The sequence below is a fragment of the Gekko japonicus genome, unplaced genomic scaffold (genome assembly GCF_001447785.1).
Source record: "Gekko japonicus isolate JY-2015 unplaced genomic scaffold, Gekko_japonicus_V1.1 scaffold27, whole genome shotgun sequence".
NCBI lineage: Eukaryota > Metazoa > Chordata > Lepidosauria > Squamata > Gekkonidae > Gekko > Gekko japonicus.
In genome coordinates this window covers 2,349,156-2,373,392 of record NW_015172002.1, presented here as the reverse complement: position 1 = coordinate 2,373,392, position 24,237 = coordinate 2,349,156, and the positions used below count along the sequence as shown (strand labels likewise).

Below are 24,237 nucleotides of genomic sequence, written 5' to 3'. Positions count from 1 at the left end.
AACCCCTTCTGGTGATTTCAGAATTGTGTAGCAAGGTCATATTGTTGAATGAAGAATGCAGAATCTCTTGTCCTACCAGTGTACACAGATTGAGGCACTGTCAACTCTAAAAGAGAAGGAGCCAGGCTGGGAACTTAAATATCCCCCAAACCACTGAAACTGTGAAGGCTGCTAGTGTTCAATAATATACTTTTAACATACTGAAGTTTTTCTTCAATATCTTTTACAAATGCAGTTATTTCAGACATCTGAGATCATTAAATCTTACATGTATATTTGTCAATATGTATTCTTACATAGAGAGTTATTACCAGCTTAAATATTAATGACTTGCTTTGATGGCCAGATATAAATGTCCAGTAGCTATGCTGTGTGGACATCTACCATCCCACTTTACATAGGAAGGAAGCCTGATATTACAATGGCCAATGTTCCCTCTAAGCTGTGGAGTCTTGTGAGCAAAAATTCTACTCTGTGTGCTACTGGCATGAAATTTGTGAGCGAGCGATTTGGCTACTGCATAAATTAGTTGGCCCTGGAGTCATCCTTCCTGAGTGAAGACAAAAATCTGTGAGCTGGAGGCTGAAAAACTGTGAGCTAGCTCACACTAACTCAGCTCAGAGGGAACACTGACACTGACTACCAGCGTTCAGTATGTAGGGAACAGGGGGGGAAGTGGGTTGTACTTTCTGGTATGCATGCTGGTTGTAACATCTAGAGCAGACTTTTTAGCAGCTCGGGCAATTTGCCCTGAGAGAACCTTCATTTAATGTACAGTTGCCCCTGTTCCTTTTTCTTCCTTTCTGAAACGTTGGGTTTGATTTGCCTTTTTTTTTTTTTTTTTCTTCCTTTTTTCTTTTGGCAGTCGGAGAGCCACTACTCCAGCCATTCAAGCAGTAACACGCTGTCCAGCAATGCCTCTAGTGTGCACAGTGAAGAAAAGTGGTATGACAGTGGAGATAGGACTGAGTCAGAGCTGAACAGCTACAATTATCTTCAAGGCACTTCTGCTGACAGTGGTATTGATACCACCTCTTATGGTCCAAGCCATGGCAGCACAGCCTCATTAGGCAACTCAGCAACATCCCCTCGATCAGGACTTGTAAAAGAAAAAGTATCACCATTGTGGCACAGTTCTAGCGAAGTAGTCTCCATTTCAGACCGGACTTTAGAAAAAGAGTGCCATATGATGGACAGGAAGACGGAATCTTCATTAAGCTTGGATATTCATACCAAAAGTCAACCAGCCTCTAATCCTTTGACAAGAGAGAACAGTGCTTTTAGCCTTAGTGATGCTGTTTCCCATGCCAGGTAATTTTCTTGAAAATGTATGTCTTTTTTATCTTTCTGTGGACTATCAAGTGTGAGGCATGGAAAAATAAGGTACCCATTTTGCTTGGCTGGCCAACATTTGAAAGGAGGCAGTATGCGGAGAGTTTGAAAATGAACACCTCTTTTCTTCTGTGGGTGGGGATCTTATTGCAGAAAATTCAGTAATGTGCAGGTCCTCAACCAGAACATGAGAGCAGTACACAATATTGCTATGGTGCTAACACAGCCCTGAATATATGTAAGGCTATGAGTTGAGGATGGGGAGGCATGCTTCCTCCCTTCTGCCATTCTAGTTTCCCTCACACTTCCTCCCAAGTAAGAATTAGCCATAGTAGTTAGTATTAGTCATAGTTAAGATGTTGTTTAGTTTGTATCCAAGTAAAAGCCCTGAGTAAGTGAAGTCTAGAGAATGCTGGGATTTCATATACTGTTTTGGACTTGTTACTCCAGCAGTTTTGGGCTTGGCTTTAAAAAAAGGTGGTAGAACAGACATGGCTAATTACACTGAACAGTAAGTGAGAGAGGAGAGTTCCAAGTGTGTCTGAATCACTCATGATTAGCAGGTGCACATCTTGATTGCTTGTCAGTTTAGGTTCTCCTATGTCCTCAGCATTTCTCATGAACATTTTGTATTCAGCTTTCTACTTAATTTCAGCCAAAAAGTTGTGACCTAGGTAGATAGACCTAGATAAGGGGGAGGGGTGGAATGTGCAGTTGAAAAAACTGAACAAAAATAAAACAGTAGCAAATTGGAGTGTCTGTTTTAGCCCTCGTTGCTTATCCAGTGCCATGGCTTGGATGCTATGTGGTGCTGCTGCTATTCCCATGGAATACGATACTGGCAAAACCCATTATGGAGGAAGTACAGTAAGCTCAGAGCTCTAGAGCCCTTTGGTTCCTTTCACTTCCCTTCAGAGTCATTGTCTTTGCCTGAATTCTGAATGGGAGTGAAGAAGTTGGTGATCTAATCTATATATCACTCATTATATATAAGAGAACGTGCACCTGAGAATCAGTGAAACAACTGTAAAATTAAATTGCCTGTGGTATCTCTAGCAGGGCTTTTCTTTTCTTTCCCAACTCCCTGTGTCAAAATCCCTACCAGCAATTGTGCAAATACACTGAGCGCTTCATTTATGTAGGGAACAAATATATATGTGAATATCACTTACTGGGGGGGGGGCATTGCTGAGGATTTAAAAAATTAGCTATGTCAAACTTCAGTTTTCTCAATCTCAATCTTATAGTCTTATGTAAACAGTAGTGGTGTCTCCTTCCCAGAACTATGCTTAAATATTAAGGTTGCATTCTCCACATCAATGAATATTGCTCTTATCGTTGCACAAGAGCACTCATTCACAACTAGATTTTCTTGTGTGCAAAAGACAGTCCAGTTGCCAGTGATTACTATAGAGAAATGCTGGTGCAATAGCCAGCTGTGTGGAAGCAGCCTAGGTTCAGTAGTTTATGAAAAGCTGATATTTGACTTGTGTTGTAAGGGTTAGGCATTCCATCATTCTTTGATACCGACTCATTACATGGGAGATCTGTAATCAGATATACTGATGTAATTGAAGATTAAAAACTATCCACAGGGGGACTGGGGCCCCAGTGCTGAGAGAAGGATGGATTCCCCTGCATACATGCTTTTTTGTTTGTTTGTTTTTGCAAATAGAAATCCTTCCCCCAGCCCTTCAGAACTGAAGAAAAGGCAGGTACAAGATGGTACCTTTTTCCTTGATGGCAAGTTTGTTAGATAAATGGTGGAGGGACAAGTTTTAATAACTAGAGACAAAAGGATGAGAATAAACTGGTGTCTATAGAAATAGCATTTGCTAATAGGTCACTTTATGGGGTGGAAGCAGAGGTGTTGGCTCCACTACCCCTTACTTCTGAAAGCGACCCTACAGGAAAATTAGTCACTGATCTCAGTTGTAGACTATCTTCATGGTATGCGTTGTCACTGTCATCTGGGCATTACCTTTCTTAGATGTAGTCCTTCAGATTACTATAGGGAAACAGGTCCTTGTGCTCATAGGCCGCCTTTTGTGCCCAGAAAATGCCACATTAGTTATGACTCTTAAACGCTCTGAAATGGTGTTTCAGTACAATGCACATGCATCAACAACTCACAAGAAATATTGAAAAAAAAGAAATTTTATAGATGTGGAAGTTCCAGTCTATTACAATAGCCCAATCTTGTGATCTGTTAGGATACATTCTGTTCTAAAGATAAAAGCAGCAGCTTCTCTGATATTATACTGTTCATATGGTTAACAACTGATGTTCCTTTAATATATGAACTTTCGTTACATTAATATAGTTCTGTTTTGCAGTTTTACAAAAGTGACATGGGAGCTTGATCAACAGTGAAACTTTTAAAGGTGCCTCTCCAGCCTAGTACTGTCTGTGTGAACATCAGTTAGATGACTTCATCCTCTTGCGTAGCATTTTAAGAGAGGATGGGGAGCAAATGAATGGATAGCGTGGGGATCAGTCATTCAGCGTGGGTTTTTAAAAAAAAGATTGAATTGGTAGAACAGATTCTGCAGTGCAAGACAGCAATGCAGTGGCACTTCATAGAACAAGGATTCACCTTCCTTGGATTTCAGCTGGAGATAAGACCTCAGTGTGTATGTAAAGCACATGTTTAAGTGCCAGTTGTGTTGCTGATTTTTATGTCACCAAGGCAATGTTTTGCAACTCCAGTTTTAGTACCTGGCAATTGAATGGTATGGTTTCTTCTGACAGTTGAGAGTATCAAGCAGAGAAAAATCTTTCCAAACGTGTTGTATGAGAAACCTCATCTGGAGTTGGCAGGGATTGAATTCAGGACCTTTTGCATGCACAGGCACTGAGCAACAGCCCTTCTCATTTTAAAAAGGTGGTGTAAAAAAATTAAATATTGAATGCATGAATGGAAATATCACATAAATGAAGCACATGCAGCAGTAAATAGAATGTACAAGTTTACTTCTAGCTTTGGAACTATAAAGAGATGTGAGATAACTGTGGAGCTTACTAAAATCAGCTGATACACGGTGAAGACCAGCGTTCTATTACAACCCTGATAGATTATAACTTGGTGGGAGAACTGGTGTCCCCTTATCTGTTCCAATGCTGAGAAATAAGCAGGGAGGTTATTTGAGTTGTAGGAGTATGCTACCAGAGGGCAGTAAAAGAACCTCAAAATCCAATGAAACTTTCTAGACTTGACTTTACTTTGGAGCACCAAAGTAAGTAGATAGGTGGATACTAATCCTTGGGTCAAAAACTGAGAATCCTTATATTAAATTATTATCAATATATTGCTTCCTATGGTCCTGCCAACATCACCCTGCCAACAAAAGTCCGCATGGTCAAAGCAATGGTATTCCCAGTAGTCATGTATGGCTGCGAGAGTTGGACTATAAGGAAGGCTGAGCGCCAAAGAATAGATTCTTTTGAACTATGGTGCTGGAGAAGACTCTTGAGAGTCCCTTGGACTGCAAGAAGATCAAATCAGTCAATCCTAAAAGAAATCAACCCTGACTGTTCCCTGGAAGGCCAGATAATGAAACTGAAGCTCAAATACTTTGGCCACCAAATGAGAAGGGAGCACTCACTGGAGAAGACCCTGATACTGGGAAAGATTGAAGGTCAAAGAAGACGGGGACGGCAAAGGATGAGATGGTTAGACAGTGTCATAGATCAAACGAACATGAAGTTGAGCAAACTTCAGAGGATGGCGGAAGACCGGAAGGCCTGGCGTGATCTGGTCCATGGGGTCGCGAAGAGTCAGACTCGACTGTGTTACTGAACAACAACATGGTCCTGTTTTCACTCATAGGAGTTTCACCTCAAGTGAGATGGATTTTTGTGCCTGACTTGTTAAAAACAAGAGAGAGGTGTGCCAGGAATTTGGGAATGTCTTAGCATACTGTGTGAGTCTTGCACATAAACACTTAAGTTTATGCAGGAAGTTTTCACTGTTTGTAAATTGGATTATAATGATGATTATGGTTGGATTGGTCTGCTGCTATTTGAAGTTATTTCGTTAATGTATCCATGTTTCTGTGTTAATACAGTGAATGCTTTAGCTTGCAACTGCTAATGGAATTTATTATTAAAATTGCTAGGCATTGTGCAAGAGTCAGTAAAATAAAATTGTGCCTGCAGGCTTGCAATCTAAAGATTATAATAGTAACTTTGCACCTAACAAAACCTTATAGTCTGCATGATAAAATAAAGCTTTGAAATTAATTGGACACAATATAAGCATGTACTTGTAAGTCAAGCTTTGTCTTTATTATGCTTCTCTCCCAGTACCATGGGTTCCCGACACTCTGCCAGCCCAGTTGTTTTCACCAGTGCCAGAAGTTCACCTAAAGAAGAGCTTCATTCTGCCACTTCCCCACAGCTTGCACCTTCTTTCTCCTCCTCTTCCTCCTCCTGTGGCCCAAGGACTTTCTACCCACGCCAGGGTGCTACTAGCAAGTACCTGATTGGATGGAAAAAACCTGAAGGGACAATAAACTCAGTGGGGTTTATGGATTCAAGAAAGTAAGAGCACTTTGATTCTATTTTGGTGGGTGTTTAATTTTCAACATGAAGAGGTCTCTAACATGCTTACTTCACTCTCAATAAAAGTTCTTAAGGGATTTAAGTGAAAGTGATTTAAGCTAACTAAAGCAGTAAAAATTCCTTAGAATTCTATAGAGAAATTGCCATTGTCTATTGAAGTGGGTTAGGGTTTTCAAATAACTGAATTTCAGACAGTTAATTAATTAATTAAAACAGTTTGTTCTCTGTTTTCAATTAGTCTTTTTCTCTGGTTGAATCTTTTAATGGACCCCAAGTACTGAACACTCAGATGAAGAGTGTTTGGTATTTTTCCCCTAACAGTGTTTAAAATATATGGCACAAGCTTTGAGAGATGAGCTCATAAGTGACCTTGAAAAGGGAATAGCTGGCTGTTTGTAGTAGAGACTTAAATGAAGCTAGAGGTATTTCAAGATATCGTTGACTAGGGGTCCAAATGAATTCACTCGGCTTACTAGTCAGGCGTTTTATGTGATTGCTGCCCAATCCTCTGTGCTACCCCTGAGTCCCTTGGGACAAACAACAATTTAGGGCAGTGATTTGGAGAAGGTAAAAATAATAAAACAAGGGAGAGACTTTGGCTGTGTGTAACTGGCTCCAAATCAGAATGCAAACAAGAACTCCAGGGAGAGGATTTGCATGCTGCTAGATTTCCTGTATACTCAAGGTGGTGTGTAGCCAGTAACAAGCCAGGCTCTTGCACATTTTAGCTTAAATACTGTTAAATTTGCATGGAGTCAGAGGTACTAAAGACTGCAATTGAGAGTGAATGAAAATAAGGTCAGGAGTGAATCACAGGACAAGCCTTAAAGATATAACAAGACAAAAGGTATAAGGTGTAGGCTAAGATGTATATCACTGAAAAGGAGAGATGGCATTGTAAAGGCTGGGTTCTAAAAGGAAATATGATAGCTTGGTTCTAGGAGCAGAACAGAGCACAGTAAGTCCAAGGGAAAGCAGTGGCCAAGTCCAAAGACTTTAATGCCATATACTTTCATCCTAGTTCATGGGAAGAGAGGGACAAGTCATCTAAGGTAATGAATGCATTTCAGTAGCTGTCGGTGGAGGAGAAGCTGTGCATGCATAGTCATGGTGGGAGCTATGATTGTTGATTCACAAAAAGATCGATGCTCCTAACAGGTTTATTCCTTTAAACAGGTATCCCTATGTATGGGTCTCCTATATCAAGCTGAATTCCACAATCCCCTCACCTACCCATCCTGAATACCCACTTTCTACCTACCCTTGCCTCTGAATATCTAGAAGGTGTCTTGGAAGTGTTCTGTCCCAGAGGCACTGGTTCCTAACCTTTTATCTTATTTTTCTCTAAAGACGCCACCAGAGTGATGGTAATGAAGTGGCACATCCTCGGTTACGTGCATCAGCCAGAGATCTTCGAGCCTCACCAAAACGAACATCTAAATCAAATATTGAGGAAGAATTAAAGAAGCTGATAGATCTAGATAGTCCAACACCAGAGTCTCAGAAGAACTTTAAGGTATAGGCTGCAGAACTGTATCCTGCTCTGATACCAAGAGTGATAAGCAATTGTTGCAGCATAACTCCATTCATAATTTTATCAGGCCTCTGACTGCGGTGTTTGTATCTAAGCAGCTTTGATATGTGTGTGTATTTGTTAAGAGTAGGAGATGCATTATGTAATAAAAATTCTCACTATACCTCACTTAGACTGCCATTGTAAGCTGTTGTTCTTTGTGGTCTCTTTGTACACAGATTCAGCACTGGCCAGAAGCCACTCCAGAAAGTTCCAGAGCACTCCTCTGAGGGACAGTTGGGATCCTTTTCTAAATCTCCTTTTGTCTTCTAGCTTTAGTATCTCTTCTTATTCGCCTCCTCCTCCCCACCCCACCCCATTGTTAACCAGATAGGGCAGGTCATATTAAATTGCAGTCTTTGGAGTACTACATTTCTTAGGACCTTAAGGATCCCCTTCTCCTGAATATATTCCTTGATGCCTAGAGATTTGCAAAGGTGGCCAGACAGACAGTGTCATTCTAAGGAAAGTCACATCCTTCTTACCCATTGACTTAAATGGACTTAGGAGGGAGTAACCGTGCTGTGGGTGGTATGATTAGAGTGTCCCCAGCACCTTGGTGTTTGCCCCATTCCTGGAAACTCTGTTCCCCAAAGCAGCCCACCAATCTCACTAAATATTTAGGTTGAAAGAGTTGGCTAAGAGATGGTTTTTAGGCAGGCCTTCCTTAACTAGCTATGTCTTGATATGTTAATTTACATGTGTGCATGTGTGTTGTACAACCCTTGTAATTTTTTTCTTTTTTCATGTTGAGGACTTTTGCTCAAAAGAGTGCTATAAAACTTCAAATAAATAACATTCACAGTGCAAAGCTGACTAAAACCTGAATCTGAAAGGTTCTGAGAATCTCTTGGAAAATGTCCATTTGCTTAACACCGGGGAGTTTTTAACGTTTTCTTTTAAAAGGAGCTTTTGCATTGTATTACGTTATTTCATCTTTGCAGTATCTCCTAGAAACCTTTACACACTTACCTGTGACAGCAAGAATGACACAAACTCTCTTGTCATTCATGAATTTTCCTCATGATGAGTGATGCTGCCTTTGGCCTCATGGAAGGAGCACTGGGCTTTTTGGTTCTTGCAGAATTTTACTTTGGAAATCTTGTAATATATTAGCACCTGCAATAATTATAGGGGGGACAGGAATCATTTGTTGATGAGACACTAGTACTAATAGAATGCTGAGTTATATTCTTATTTACTTGACTAACTCTTCTGCATTCTGATCTTGAGTGGGGATAAGCACTAACCAGAAAAATGCAGTTTGGGTTGATTTGTGGTTTGTGGCTGAACCATGAACAGAACTGAACTGGGTTCATAGTTTGTGACTTTGCAACCCCCATTGAAAGGGATCACAGTCCCTTTAAACGGAGTTTGCAGAAAGCCCAAAACAGCTGAGTGATGGGGAACCACCTGCTCCTTGCTGCTCAGCTGGTTTTGCGGATTTCAGGGGGAACAAGAAAGTCCCTTTAAATCCCTGCTTTCTGCTCTACTCACAAACTGCTACAAACCACTTTAAAAGTTTGTGGAAGCTCGTGACGGTAGACCCATCATGAACTTCAGTTCATGGACCATGAACAGGGCAAAATTCGTGATGAATTTTGCTTTGTGGTTCAATTTGTGCCCATCCCTAATCTTGAGCACTTGAGTAATGGACATGTTGACAGTACGCTGAACTTTCCTGCAGCACCAGTGCTGCTGTTCATTTTAAAAGGACTCAAATTGTTTCCCTAAACGTTGAAGCAAGTACATACGTGAGCTAAAACCACTAGGAACAATTCCTTAAGGCTACACCAGAAGTACTAATGGCTTAACTATCTTAAAACATTTAGTGAATAATTCTGAAAGAGAGTCCTGATTTCTAAGACCTCCCTGCTGAAAGCTACTGCTTAACATTTCATGCTTGTCAGAGTCTAAATGGTTTCCACAGCAACCATGCAAAAGAGGGCACTTACAACTTCTTTCGTTCCTTGTCAAAACCCAAAGAGGCTTATTAAAAACTTGTAAGTATGGGGTTCTATATACAGATTATTTTTCAGTGTTACCTTTGAGGCTGTTGGAAAAGAAATTAGCCATAGGCAAGGGGTTTTTCCCACTAATTACTTTTTTGGGAAAGATGACCTGTCTCACGACTTGCACGAGCAAGGCCTGTACTCATCTTACAGAACACCCATCTCATTTAAGTGTGTGCCTGTTGTGGAAATTTTCATGATCAATGGAATATGCTCTTTCAAGTAAATATCATTACTTAGATGATAGATGATTTTTTTTCTCAGTTAAGCAAATGATGCTAATACTACCATTAAAATTGTTGCTACTTCTGTAGAGAATATATTCTCTTAATATGCAAAGGGCTATGAAACGGTTCTTCCCTAGCTCCTTGATACAGCTTATTAAGAAGCTGCATTTATTCTGTGATTGGCAGTATTGGCTGTTTCTGAGGGTAGATTAACCTACCCTCTTCCTCACTACAGCCCATCCAGAGACTGCCGAGGCATTCTGGTGCTTGAAACAAAATCCTGAAAGTGCCTCCCATGATTGGAACAATGAAATGAGGAGGGGGAGGGGGAGGAGGAGGAGGGACAGAAAGGGCTTACTCTGTACCTTGGGTCTGCATCCCAAGCCAGCAAAAGTGAGGGGTTGTAACATTTCCCTTCCTGTTTATTAAAGGCAGTATGAATTGCTGAAGCACAAGTAATGCGTTTCAGTGACATATATCTTTGTATATTCTCACACTATGAAGTCTATTTGAGAGGCTTTTTAGAAAACAGCTCATCATGGAAACCTGGTTCTGTGCTGTACCACTCCCAACTACAGGTAGGGGACTGCTTGACTAAATGCTCCTGTGTGAGAGAGAAATCCCTATGTATGGAAAGCTAGCATCTCAGGAAGAAGATGAGGCCAAAATCCTTCTCCCTTTCATCTCCCTTTTTGTTTAGGGCTGTGCAGAAAATGTTAACCCAAAAAAATCAAGCTGACAAACATAGTGTTTTTAAGAGGTCTGAAATGGTTCCCAAACAAAACCTGTTTTTTTAATTTTACTTTTTGCAGCTTGTTTATCTAGACTTCAGGCATTACTTCTTTTGTTCTGATCAATCTTTCCTGGAAGAATCCCAGCTGAGTGGAGACCGCTGTGTGATGATGTTGCTGAGTACAAATGTAGCTGAGTTAGAATGAGGGAAATACTTCCTGAATTGGTCATATTGGTTGAAGATCACTCATCAGGAATGCATTACCTCTCTTCCAAATCTGGCAAAGCACAAGACCGAGAATGAGTGTGCTGAGCATCACCTCCTTTATGATGTCAGTTTGCAAATACTTCACCAGTTCGAAGGAGGCAATGTATACTGTGATTCCCCTTTCTAGACAATTTCTGCTTTGCCAAAAAAAAAAAAAAAGGAAGGATCACACAGCACATCACTGCCTCTGAACTTGCAAAGCACTTGCAAATTGACTAGAGAAGGGGCAGGATCCTGCCACAGACATTTCCACCTCTGAGAAATTCTTGAATGAAGGGTGCTTTCCACAACTGACAATTTTTTTTTTATAAAACTCTTCCCTTTCCCCTTTTCAGCTCAGACTTAGGATGTCTTTAACCAGGAGAGCATTTAAGCATGTTTGAGTTCCTGCTATCTGAAGTGGGTATGCATGACGAGCTGGGTAGTCTAGAGAGCTCTTGAGTCCACCACAACCATATCCATGTGGGTCAGACTTTGTCATTTTTCTCTTATGTAGGACTTACTTCTCAATCAGTTGTCAGTGTTGAGACTTTGGAAATAAAATGTTCTGGGAGATTTCTGTTCTTAACATTACTTACCATGCAGATGAAAAGGCCATTACTGTTGTTCAAGGCCTTCAGTAGATTTTCTGTCTATGTAGGAGGGACATTTCTGAATCAATACAATCTATAAAAAACTGTTAACATAAAATCCCATGTGCATAAAGCAGAAGAAATGAGGATGGGTTATTTTGTCAGTGTTCTTTCATATAATGCCATCTTGTGCACTAAATGCACAGCTGTTACTAGATACTCTGCTTCTCACTTCTGTTGTAGGAGATCCTATTAGGCAATACCTGCAGAATAATTTAATTACAGTAAAATGCGGGGGGGGGGGCTTTGCCCACCAGCCACCAGAAGATCCACTGCAGTGCTTTAGAGAAGATAGTGGCAGCATAGAACTTCTTACAGAATTTAGCCTTCTTTTAAATGTGCCCAAAAAACAATATTTACTGCTTCCCCCACAGCAGTGTCCTGCCATTTTATTAACGTTGTGCTTTTCAAAATGTGTGCTTCCCTTCTCCAGCTCTGGAGGGTATATTCACCCTGACATTTTAAAAAGCAGTTTTATTTCCTCTGCCCACAGCATTTCTGTTGTCTAAACCACCTTCGAATAGCCAAGAGCTGGATGTCATATTATTTATTTATCTATTTATCAATCAGATTTGTATCCCGCCCTCCCAGCCGAGGCTGGCTCAGGGTGGCTTACATAAGAGAATAAAAACACACAAGTAAACAATTTAAATAATCCTAAAACCATAAAAACATTCCAACATAAAAGATGCTAAACATTAAATAATATTATTAAATATTATTGGCATTAACAAAAAAAGCAGGTCTATGAATGAATATACCCTTTTCCACTTATTTTTGTTTCCTTATGTTGTCATTCTGAATTTTTTTGTATGCTCATTTTGCTTGTATTAGTAATTTGTGTATGTCTTTTCGGCATTTCTTGCATCATTCATATACACATTGAGTACACTGTACATCACTCATACACACACTATATATTCACAACAGAATAAAATGTTACGAAAAGTGATTTGAACACAAGGCAAGCAAAATTGAAATGAAGATGTAGGACTTGAACCATCAAGTTTACAATATTCAATGGTAATTTTTATGTGGAAAGGCCCCTAGTCCACTTCAGTACCCACATTTCAAGGCAATGGTTTGTCCAATATACAGGCAGTGCTAGAGTAATGTTGTATGGCATGGGGTAGTTTTTCAGTGATGTCTATGCAGTGATATGTGTGTAAACATTTTGTTGATACAAATTAACTGTGAACCTTCCCTCAAGAGTATGGAAATCATTCTGAAAGCAATCCCATGGAGACAGATTTTTACATGGAAACCAGCTCTTTCCAGAGTGGGCACCAAAAATTCACCTTCTATAGATGTACTAAAGAGACCTCATGCATTCTTGGAATGTTGCTATAAGTTTTCATGCCTTTCTCTCTCTCAGTCTCCATTCCCTAGCACTCCTACCTCCAGGCGTGGCTTGCAGAGGACTCTATCAGATGAGAGCATTTACAGCAGTCAAAGGGAACATTTCTTTCCCTCACGAGCTTCTCTTCTGGACCAAGCCCTGCCAAATGATGTCCTTTTCACCAGCACATACCCTTCTCTACCCAAGTCATTGCCCTTAAGAAGACCATCATACACACTGGGAATGAAATCTTTACATGGTGAGTGTGTTTCCAGCTTCAGCACTGGGAAAATGTCATGTATTGGTTGGCTGGTTTATTTGTTAGGATGAGCATGCATCCTTCTTCACATTTGTAAGTTATTCCTTACCACTGTTTTGTATTGACAAACAGATTCAGACTGGCATTCCTTATCTGTTCCTTTTGTCCTCTTGAGATTAGACTACTGCTGCTGTATGTTCTGTCTCAGGCTGCCTTTTGATTGTTCCAGAAGCTTTCAAGTGAGCCAAAGCAGAGAACTGCTTTCTGGAAGTAATGATTGCTGTGACCCAGGGCTCTAGCATCTGCTCAACTCCTTATTAGCTTATGGTGTACAATTCTAGATGATTGGTTGACCCACACAGTTCTAAATTGCAGGTGCCAGGCATACCTTGAAAAAGCTAGAGCCAGACATATCTTAAAAAGCATCAATATGCACCAATATGTACTACTTGTAAACCAAGCCTGCACAGAAAACAGCATTTTTCATGGCCACTCTATAGTTGCAGAAGTCTCTTTCTGCAGATAATTAGTTAAAATCCAAGCATGATAATTTTGGGAAATATTTTAAAACTTCATTAAGGCTGACAGTTCATGGCCAGAGTTGAACCACTATGATTAGATTTAGTATGGAGATGTCTCTCTTTACATTTTATACACACACACACACACACACATTGTTGTTGTTGTTGTTGTTGTTCAGTCGCACAGTCGAGTCCGACTCTTCGCGACCCCATAGACCAGATCATGCCAGGCCTTCCTGTCTTCCGCCGTCCTCTGAGGACACACATACATACAGGGGTCATTTCGTAGAAAAAGAGCTGCATGAGCTCATTAGCATAGGGTATGCTAATTAGCTACTAGGCTATTAGCATAATAGCTCATTAGCATATGCCACACACCCCTGAAGTCACCGGAAGTGATGTCAGAAGAGGAAGCAAAAGGGGGGGAGGCATCTTCAAAAGCCTCCCCTTCCCTTCCCCAGCCGGCCTGCGGGGGGGGGGAAGCGAAGAGGGAAGGGGTTTAAAGTTTAAACCCCTTCTCACTAGAGTTGGGCCGCAGAAGGAGGAAAGGGGGAAGGAAAGAGAGAGAGAGAGAGGGTAGAGAGAAGGAACGAAGGAAGGAAAGAGGAAAAGAAAGAGAAGGAAAGAAGGAGGGAAAGAAAGAGAGAGAAGGGAAGAAGGGGGGAAAGAGGAAACGGAGAGAATGAAAGGAGGGAAAGACACCCCCACCCCCGCGGATCCCTCACCGTGATCAAGGCCTTCCCCAGGCCGCAGCACTCGGACACCGGTGACGAGCCTCTTCAGGTCTCCCCTGGGCCGCAGCGCTCTGGCGCGGGCTTTGGAAGGCCAACAACGGGCCTCCTCAGGCCTCCCCCGGGCCGCATCCCTCCAGCGCGGGCCCCGGGAGACTGGCGACAGACCTCTTCAGGCCTCCCCCGGGCCGCAGCACTTTGGCGCAGGGAGCTAGGGGCAGGGCTTGCCACCGCCACCATTTGTGCCAGCTCCTGGGCTGCCGGAGCAGTGCTCCAGTCCCAAATGACCCCTGTATATATGTGTGTGTGTGTGTATATACACACACATGCACACAGGCCAGCTGAAGCACTCAAGTCCCATTGTTTTCATTAGAAGTATTAAATTTCTCCCCTTTAAATCAGTTGAATTTGTAACTGCTTAACTTTGGCCTGACTCTGTCCTTCAGTGTACTTTTAAAAAGCAGAGATTGTAAAGCGTTGATTTACCAGAGCAACTTGATCAGCTGATTGGGGGAAATTGCCTTTTATTTCAGAATACTGGAATGGTATACTTCTGAAGCAGCCTTATTTCATCAGGGCAAACTGTTAGATAATGAATCAAGTTATGAATTGTTTGATGCTTGTGCTTCTTGTGTTAAAATAAATGTGTATGGTGGGTGTTTGGCTACATAGCTTTTTGTGACATATGTGGCAAGATCTAGCACACAACACTGCCTGGAGATCTGTGCGAAAGAGGGTTTATTTTTTACCAGAGAACAATATGGGTCAAAGGTTTTAGTGCTGCCTTAGATATCACTTATCCCGTCTTTCTTTGAAGCCGCTGTCATGACTGAAAAAATACCTGTAGTGTTTTCTGGCCTTTTCAAAATCATTTCCTGGCAGGACATCTCTTGTAATGATCCATCACTTGATGGTTTGGTGCTCACTTTTCAGGTCCTTTGCCACATACATTTGCAACCTTAAAAAGAAATATGAAAACCTATACAGATGATGTGAAGCCCCTCTGTGGCTGGGAATAGTGTTGGGACTGGGAGTATTATCTGAATGCCACAAGAAATTATTGCTATATCCCATATACATCCCAGCCATGTCAGATCCAGCAAAATCTCCATCTAGTTGGCCTGAGTAACCTCCATGTGCATTTGAAGTTGTGGAAAGTCAAGAGGCAGAGTATTTATTTAGAATGTTTTCTCAGCTGAATGGTAGTTTTTTTTTTCTTTCCTTATTTGTTTTGTTCTGTGTTGCCTCAGGAGAGTTCTCTGCCTCAGACAGCTCCCTCACAGATATCCAGGAGCAGAGAAGGCAGCCCATGCCAGACCCAGGTCTCATGCCCCTGCCTGATTCTGCTTCTGACCTAGATTGGTCAAACTTGGTAGATGCTGCCAAAGCCTTTGAGGGTAGGTATCCGCAGTTCTTCTACTTCCAAAGCTTAGTCCTCATCAAACACTCCTTACTGAAGAATTTTTTTAATTTGCTCTTTCTGTCATTTCATAGATTCCCTGCTCTGAAAGCCAGGTTCTTTCTTCTTTATTTGCATTAGGAGTCTTAGCATCCCAAAGTCACTTGCACCCTTCAAATGCAATTTCATTTACTTTATGTTTTGTATGCTACACATTTTTTTATTGTAGCTCAAATACTGGATGTCTTCACTGCATTGCCATGAGTGAATGTTTTTAATCAATGGTTACCTATTTACAAATGCCAAGGTTTGTATGCACAATCTCTTGCCATGAGGCCAAAGGATTAAAAGGGAATATTGGATTTTAATGATGTTTTAGTCACAGTTGAAGTATGTCAGATTACTCCATGAACTGATGTATATAAGACATGATATGCATTGTCTCTTGGCCGTTTTTCCCGCCCATCTCTTGAAACACATGACCTTGCATATCAGTAGCATTTTTATCTTTTGAGAATTATCACACTTGTAAATCCCTAAACGTGCTGGTACTTTGCAAAACGCAAAGGTCTTTTGTGCATATGTATCAAAATTTAAAATAACAACGGCCAGCACGCTCAGTGCTGAGAATTACCTAGGAAACTTTTTCCAGCAAGGATTAAAGTTTGGTTCTATAGCCACTATACTGGAAACCAAGTACATCTATACATTTATCTACCTATAAAAACAAATGTAATTTTATGCAGATTTTCTAGTAGTTACCTGAAGGTCAGGTGCTTTTTCCTTTTGAAACCGTGCTGTCTTCTGCTGTGCCACTTATCACAATTTGCAGAATTTTTTCCATTCGTGAACTAAACTGTTATGAAAAAGCAAAGCAAAGAGAGAGCATAATGGGAAATAGCTTTAGTAGGCTTTTCTGCTTTGGATATTTTTTGCAGCTTGGCTCAACTGCATTGTTTTTTCTCCTCTCTTTACACACAGTATCATTTGTAGTTGTTGTTCTCCTGTTTCTTTCTTGGAGTTTTAATTCTTGTGGTTTTTGTTTTTCAGACTGTTTGAAAAAACACAGGAGAAACTCGGAGGGGGGAAAGTGGGAGGGCAACAGCTGATAAATGATACTGTGTGTAAAGTAGAGGAAAAAAGAATGCAGTTAGGAAGCTGAGCTGTAGCAGATAACCTGGTGCAGAAAAGCCTATATTCATAAACCTGGAAGTAAACCTCCAAGTTACACAGAATTTGGGTGGAGGGTAGATTTTTTTATTGGGGGGGGGAGAATCCAAACAAGCAAAACATTACATGACATGCATAGGCTGTTGTCATCATGGCCATAATTTATGTATTCTGATAAAAGGAAAATAAAAGGTAAGTTTTGCATCATGTCCTCACCTGGCTGGAATTTCAGTTTGCAAGTTGGAGGAGTTGATGTACATTCTTCTCTCTCTCTCTCTCTCTCTCTCTCACTCACACACACACACACACACACACACACACAATAAAGGTGTGAACAGAGCGCATCTTTGACTTTCTTACTCTATCTTCTCTCTCCCTCCACCCCCCCTTCCCAAAGGGAAAGGTTGTTGAACATGTATATTAAGTTAATTGGATTCTACAAACCATCTGGCCTTGCTGGAAGATCAGTTTACGCAAACATGGCCTAGAAAAGGTAAAGGTAAAGGTTCCCTTGCTCGAAAGCCAGTCGAATCCGACTCTAGGGTTGCGGTGCTCATCTCCGTTTCAAAGCCGAAGAGCCAGCGCTGTCCGAAGACGTTTCCGTGGTCATGTGGCCGGCATGACTAAACACCAAGGCGCACGGAACGCTGTTACCTTCCCACCGAAGTGGTCCCTATTTATCTACTTGCAATTTCTTGCTTTCGAACTGCTAGGTTGGCAGGAGCTGGAACTAGAGACAGGAGCTCACCCTGTCTTGCGGCACCCGGGTCTTGAACCGCTGAACTACTGACCTTCCACAGCCTGCAGTTCAGCGTCTTAACCACTTGAGCCACCGCAGCTAGAAAGCAAGGCAGCAAAAAAGCAGCTGCACATTCATCACTACCATCTCTATATATAATAATTCTGTTTTGGTCATGGACTCTCCTGAACATTCCACACACTCCCAAATCAGTTGGCTCCCTGATCTGTCACTCAGAAGTTGTCCCTATCCACTGGCTGTGTTGCCTGAGTCTCGCCTCCAACATTCTAAACTGTTTGCTGTTCCTCTTCCCCCAATAGCCAGTCGGAACACAGAGGCCATTTGCCTCTAACATTCTAAATAGTTTACCATTGCTGTTTGGAGTCATTGAATGTGTCCTGAGCTAAAATACATATTCCATTCTTCCCTTAAACGGTCACTGGAGTTGCCAAACTACATATCCCAATCTTCCCTTAAACAGTCACTGGAGTTGCAAATCTCCCTGTGGGGCCTGGAGATCTCCCAGAAATCACAGTGTTCTCCAGCCACAGCACATCATTTCCCCTACAGAAAATTTCCCAGCTATTACAATGGCTGCTTTGGGCAGTGGACTCTATGGCATTATACCCTGCTGAAGTCCCTCTGCACCCCAAACCCTGCTCTCCCCAGGCTCTACCACTCAAATCTTACAGGTATTTCCCAACCCAGAGTTGGCAACCCTGTAACTGGCTGTGGAACCACTTTCCAGACCCTTGGCATAGGAGGAGGTGCTTTTCTACCTTAGCTGCCACTGCATAACCCCAAATCAACATAAGTCAGGGGTGGAGGGAACCATACCTGTTACCATGAGGCTGTCCTCCCATACTACCCACTTGGGGCAGCAAAATGACTTGAGATAGCCCTGCCTTATAGCTAAGGAAATAAACATGGCTTGTCTCCCTCTATTTTTCCCTTCCCTCTGCCACCCCACCAGTCACAGCTGGGACACTCACCTGGAGCTTCCTTCTAGAGCTCGTTGTATTTCTTCCCACAGTGGGCCTCACTCCTAGTCACTACATATAGGACAAACTGTGGGCTCTCAGAGCCTTTCTGTTGTTCTGTCAGTTGCACTAAGGGAGCCTTTGCAGCAATCTGCTTCTTAATTGTTCTGTGAAAAGTAGTGATATTTGCACAGTAGCACAAGAACTATTTAGAGGAGAGCAAATTTCAGGTTTTTGAGTCTGCCGTTTTAAACCATCTTTAGGACTTTTTAATATTCAATTCTTCCTTGCAGCCTCTGTGCACTAGTTGTTTTTTTCCCAGGGTAGCAAACTAGGGACAGCTTGTGCCATCCACATCTCAGGTGCTCTCCCCAGTCAGGGCTCCAATGTTTGGCTTAGATACAGGAAGTTTCTCTTTGCTGTTATTCTTTCTGCTTGTGCTTGAGAGAGAGAAAACTCCTGCTTCACAAGAGAAGTCATCCTGTTGCATGTCCATCTTTCCTTCTCTCTACAGTCCAGCGAGCCTCATTTTTTGCCACTGGTGATGAAAACCACAGACCAGTCAGTGTTGCTTCCAATAGTGATCAAGCTGAAGACCAGCTTCCTGTGCAGATGACTTCTTATACAGGGTAAGCACTCTGCTGAACAGTCATGCTTTTGAGCAGCAGGGCAGACTGGGAAAATAATTGTTGCATAACAGAGTACATAAACCGCAGACATTTAGGATCCACTCAGAGCTAATAATGGGCAACTAAATAATGTAAATTCAGCCAAAAGAAACAATAATCACTGCATGTTTCTGGAGGTTTATTCCAGGTGATGGATTTGGGGCGCTATCAAAGTATTCAGTGTTTCAAGTAACTATTTTGATAATGGGGAAGAGAAGCACATATTCCAAAAGAATGTTATCATACTCTTGTCAACAACAGGGAACACATTGCTTTCAAACCCTTGAATTCTTTACTACATTTTTGAAATAAACACACTTAGGGTAGAATACCTCATTCTCCCTTCCTCCACTTTATCCTCACAATAACACTGTGAGGTGGGTTAGTCTGAGAGAGAATAATTGGACTAAGATCACTTGATGGAGCTTCATAGCATAATGAGGACTTGATCGTGGGCTTCCTCAGTCTCAGCCCAGCACCCTAATCACTCCACCCACCCGGCTCATTTTCAGCCCATCACCAAAAGCCAGGTGCTCATTAAAGTTTGTATAGCAGTTCCAAAGCCGCCTCAGGGATATCTGCTTGTCACCTTGCAAGGGAGAAACTGCTTTACTTATGTTTTGCTTATTACAAACATAAGTTCAGAATGGACAGAAAGAATTGCTGTGTCAAACAATGTACACTTAACTTATGGAATGCCTCAGGATGTGGTGAATGGTCACTAGCTTAGATGGCTTTATGGAAGAATTTGTTCTATTGGTAGCTTTTAGTTGTGCTATCTAAATGTAATCTGAACAAAATAAAGAGAGAGCCGCACCCTTTCTTGGTACCTTTTGAATGCCAGATGCTGGGGACGTATAATTGAAGGGGGGTTGCCTTCATGCCCTGTGTGGCTTCACAGCAGCATGTTACTGTCATAAACAGGATGTTCAATAAGAATGATTCTTTGATTTGATCCAGCCGAGGCATTCTTATGTCTTCAGGGCTTGCAATTGGTTCTTATGACAGATTAGGGTTCCCGATTTAACACTTAACCATTGTCAAAGATGGGAGCTGTGGTGGCTCAAGTGGTTAAGAACTGCAGGCTGTGGAAGGTCGGTAGTCCAGCAGTTCAAGACCCGAGTTGCCGCATGACGGAGTGAGCTCCCGTCTCTGGCCCCAGCTCCTGCCAACCTAGCAGTTCGAAAGCAAGAAATTGCAAATAGAGAAATAGGTACCACTTCGGTGGGAAGGTAACAGCGTTCCGTGCGCCTTGGTGTTTAGTCATGCCGGCCACATGACCATGGAAACGTCTTCGGACAGCGCTGGCTCTTCGGCTTTGAAACGGAGATGAGCACCGCATCCCTAGAGTCGGACTCGACTGGCTTTCGAGCAAGGGAACCTTTACCTTTACCTTTTTATTGTCAAAGATAGCAAACCATAACTCAGCAGTATGTCTCTATATGGCCAGAGAGAATCATTCAGAAAAGTTTGCAACTCAGTGTTCTGTCTCCTCCTTCCCACAGTAAAGAGTCTCCTCCTTCTCTTGCTTCTAAAGTTAACCAGCTGGAAGGAATGCTGAGAATGCTGCAAGAGGATTTAAAGAAGGTAAAAATATTTCTTAAAGGATCTTTCAGACAATTTCTGTTTTATGTGTTTAATTACCAAGCATGCTATGAGCACTGATTTGTAATGCTCCCAGGCTTTTTTTCAGAATGAGTTCTTCTGGTCTTAGAATACAACCCAAGATTCAGTTAAATCCCTATAGTATGGGATGAAACCAGCCAGGTGTACTTTCTAAGGTAGGAAAGGCATGCAGTGGTACTGATGGCTGACGCAGAAGATACCTTGCTTTGTGTTTGCCATGCACTGCTAGTTCAGCTTTACTGTTCTTAGCTCAGCACTTGGCAAACTAGCTTCTGCAGGAGGTTTTAGCAGAAGCCATGGATTGAAGGAGAGAATCTAGCAGATTTAGCTGTGGGGCTGGACTAGGAGGCAGTGTCCCTGGAACTGCAGTTACAATGCCATAGTATTTCCAGTGAATTAGAGGGATCCTGGTCCAGTGAAGTGATAACTACAGGGATTGTGATATCAAGTCCCCATGTGAGACCTTGTGTCTTTCCTCCTTCCCCAGGAAAAAGAAGACAAGGCAAATCTGCAGGCTGAAGTGCAGCATTTGCGAGAAGACAATTTGCGGTTACAAGAAGAGTCCCAGAATGCCTCTGAGAAACTGAAGAAATTCACTGAATGGGTTTTCAACACAATTGATATGAGCTAAGAATAGCACACAAACATTGGCAAAAAACACGTACATCTCTGTAGTGGGGCTCAGCTTTAATACCACCTTTGAGAGCCCAGTCAGAGCACTTTCGCATCTTTCATATTCTATTGCCCTTTTTTCCATCTCTGCAAAGCACTCAGAACTATTGCAGATCAACAATCATTGTCCACCTTTTGTAGGAATAAACGCAAAAATAAAAGTAATTTTAAAGAAAATAAAAGTTTAACTGCTAAAATGTGAATGTCTTTATTATTTTTTTTGCACATTCTCTTTACCTATTCTGTACAAAAGTGATTTGGAGAATGGACCAGAATAACTGTCCATCTGCCTCTATTTATTTCTATTCCCTCCTTTGTATCAGTTTCAGATTAATCTGCTTTATCCTTGCTGCTTTGACAAATATTATTACAACTCCTAGAAAACTTAGAAAGATGTTTAATTTTTGCTGCTTCCTTTCTATGGTTTCTGAAGTAAACCACAGGCAAGAGGACATGAACTATGTTTTGGGTGACTCCTTGATCATCTTTATTGGTATCTCCACACCTGTTGAATAGAGCCATTGCCCGTAGTGTAATATGTGTGCGTGCGCACGTATGTACAGTGCAGCCTGCAGAGGCTTGAGCCATGGCTGTGGCAAGTTATCCAGTTCCGTTTTTTGCATCTCTTCTTTTGCATTAGTTATTCGTGGTTGCCTGCTTCATCTTCCTAGGGAAGCGAGAGCTTACCTTTCACCACTTTGGTATGCTAAATTGGCACCCTTTCTCAGACTGTGTGACAGAAGAGAGTACCCACTGCTGCTGTAGGAAACAGACAGTGCCTCTCCCTGCTGAGGGACCTGTTACACCTACAGTTAGCAGGTGCCAAAATACAACTGAAATTTTGTCAGTGCTGACTGCTCAGTCCTACTGAGCCACCAAAGAGAGCGGTGGTTCCAGCACCAGCTACGCATCACTGTGCAGGTGCTTTGGTAGCCTAGTGATGATGAAGGGAGGAAGACAAGAGATCTGTCCCCCACCCGAAAACCGAGCTTACAAACACCTCGTCAGGCTTGTACCACTCTTCCTAGTCCCAAACGGCTTATAGGGTGCCACTGAAAGAGAACAAAGGGCACCGTGCTGCATTGCAGGCAACATGGCACATGCTCTCATGCGGAGTCACTGAACCACGCCTGGGAAAACACAGTGAGACAACAGCTATTGCAATACAGGATTCTGGTTCCGCTGCACTTTCAGCAGTCATTTCATGGATATGTGCTGTGACTATAGACCATGCAAGCCTGTACACAGTGATATCCATGTCTTGATGTTCTTGACTTTGATGGAATTTGCATATGTATGACGGTGTGCAGTATTGTAGCTTTAACAGAATATATCACTATTCTTGCCCATGAATTCTTTCTTGGTACTCTTACGTATCAAAAAAATAATGATGCAAACTAACAATTACAATGTTATTTGGCAGGCCTTTGGCCTAAGTAAATCCTTTTAATAGGACGAGGGATCCCTATGAGAAGAAACAATTAGATGACTTATTAAAATTATCAAAGTTATATAGATTTTTAGAACTGAAATTAATTACAGAACCAATATTTGGACTCTTAAATCTCCCAAGTGTAGGTTTCCCAGTGAAACTAGCTTATGTGAAATATGCTGCCAGGCTAACTTGCCATAAAATGTCACACTGTAGGGATAAGCTCTTAACGTTGGTGGGGGAAAACTTGTGTATGTTGCACCTGCCTAAGCATTGTTTCAAGTGGCATGTGGTGAACTTAGTGACCTTCTCTGCATGCAGCCCAGTTGAACTGAATCCATAGTATTCTTTCCTCCACATTGCCTCATCAAAAAGTGACAGCCCACGTCTATCCATTTCATGAACGTGTCTATCCCCTTCTCCCTTGTGCTCCAGCCGCTTTTCATTGCTGGAAAATGTTCTTAACCACTGCCATTGAGTCTTCCTAGCCTTTTTTGATATGCATTTTCATAACTTTAATAACCGTACGAACCCAGATGGTTTGCTTTGACCCAAAGCTTCATTTGTGGTGATAATCCTCTTGGAATGTGCTTCTGATAATATTTTGCCATGGGAAAGGGATTGGTTTGAAAGTATTTCTGGAGTGCTTCTGCAAAAAGCTAGAATGTCCTAGGTATTTTTTTTAATAACTTGTATGAAGGAGATCTATATAATGCCTGATGTAATTTGTAAATGAGAAGTATTGCTAACATCTCTAAGCATCCTTACTTTTTTCTCTTTTTTTAATTTTATTTTATTTTAAAACATTGGGACTTGGGGCAGACTATTTATTAGAGTTTTGCAACAGAGTTCTTGTATCAAGCCTCTAAAAGGCTACTTGTAAAAAATGACAATAAAATTCATTTTAAAGGCTCTTCTAAAACAATATTCTGTTTGTTTTTATTCTTTGAACTTCACCTACATGATTGTTCATCATATCACCTACATCAGAATCACTGGGTACACATTTTCCTTGTGTCACAACCCAATCTTTTAAAAAGACCCTTATTATGTTTGATGTGTGGTTTTATGGAGGAAAATGTAAAAATCTTGCTTTCAGGCACATTTGCCTTTTCAAGATCCAGAAAACACATTGGATCCTCTGCCATAGCAAAACTCATCTATCCACCCACCCACCCAGTCTAGAAAACAATTTGTCAAAAACTGATGAAAAGGTTACTCTGGGATCAAGTTTTTGGGTTAGATCCAGTACAGTGTTGTCACGCTGGGGGTCCTCCCCAGAGGGGAGGGGTGCCTCAGCTGTGTCGCCTGATGTCCCACAGGGGAAGCCAAAGCCTCAGAATTGGAAGTGGAGAGAGTTGC

At 41.7% G+C, this 24,237-nt stretch overlaps 1 protein-coding gene across 4 annotated transcripts in view; it reads left to right on the top strand.

The window, feature by feature from the left end:
• Positions 1–22,793, top strand: part of SIPA1L1 (signal-induced proliferation-associated 1 like 1) — an 84,626-nt gene extending 61,833 nt beyond the window's left edge. For 2 of the 4 annotated variants that reach the window (XM_015420072.1, XM_015420075.1), the window contains 8 exons: positions 866–1,311; positions 5,638–5,874; positions 7,246–7,411; positions 12,715–12,937; positions 15,440–15,586; positions 18,992–19,106; positions 20,651–20,732; positions 21,259–22,793. In XM_015420072.1, the coding sequence (XP_015275558.1) occupies positions 866–1,311; positions 5,638–5,874; positions 7,246–7,411; positions 12,715–12,937; positions 15,440–15,586; positions 18,992–19,106; positions 20,651–20,732; positions 21,259–21,402 (1,560 nt within the window). In that variant the 3' untranslated portion in view covers positions 21,403–22,793. The remainder of the gene's footprint in view (positions 1–865; positions 1,312–5,637; positions 5,875–7,245; positions 7,412–12,714; positions 12,938–15,439; positions 15,587–18,991; positions 19,107–20,650; positions 20,733–21,258) is intronic. The other 2 variants (XM_015420074.1, XM_015420073.1) reach the window with 2 other exon arrangements.
• Positions 22,794–24,237: the final 1,444 nt, after the last annotated feature.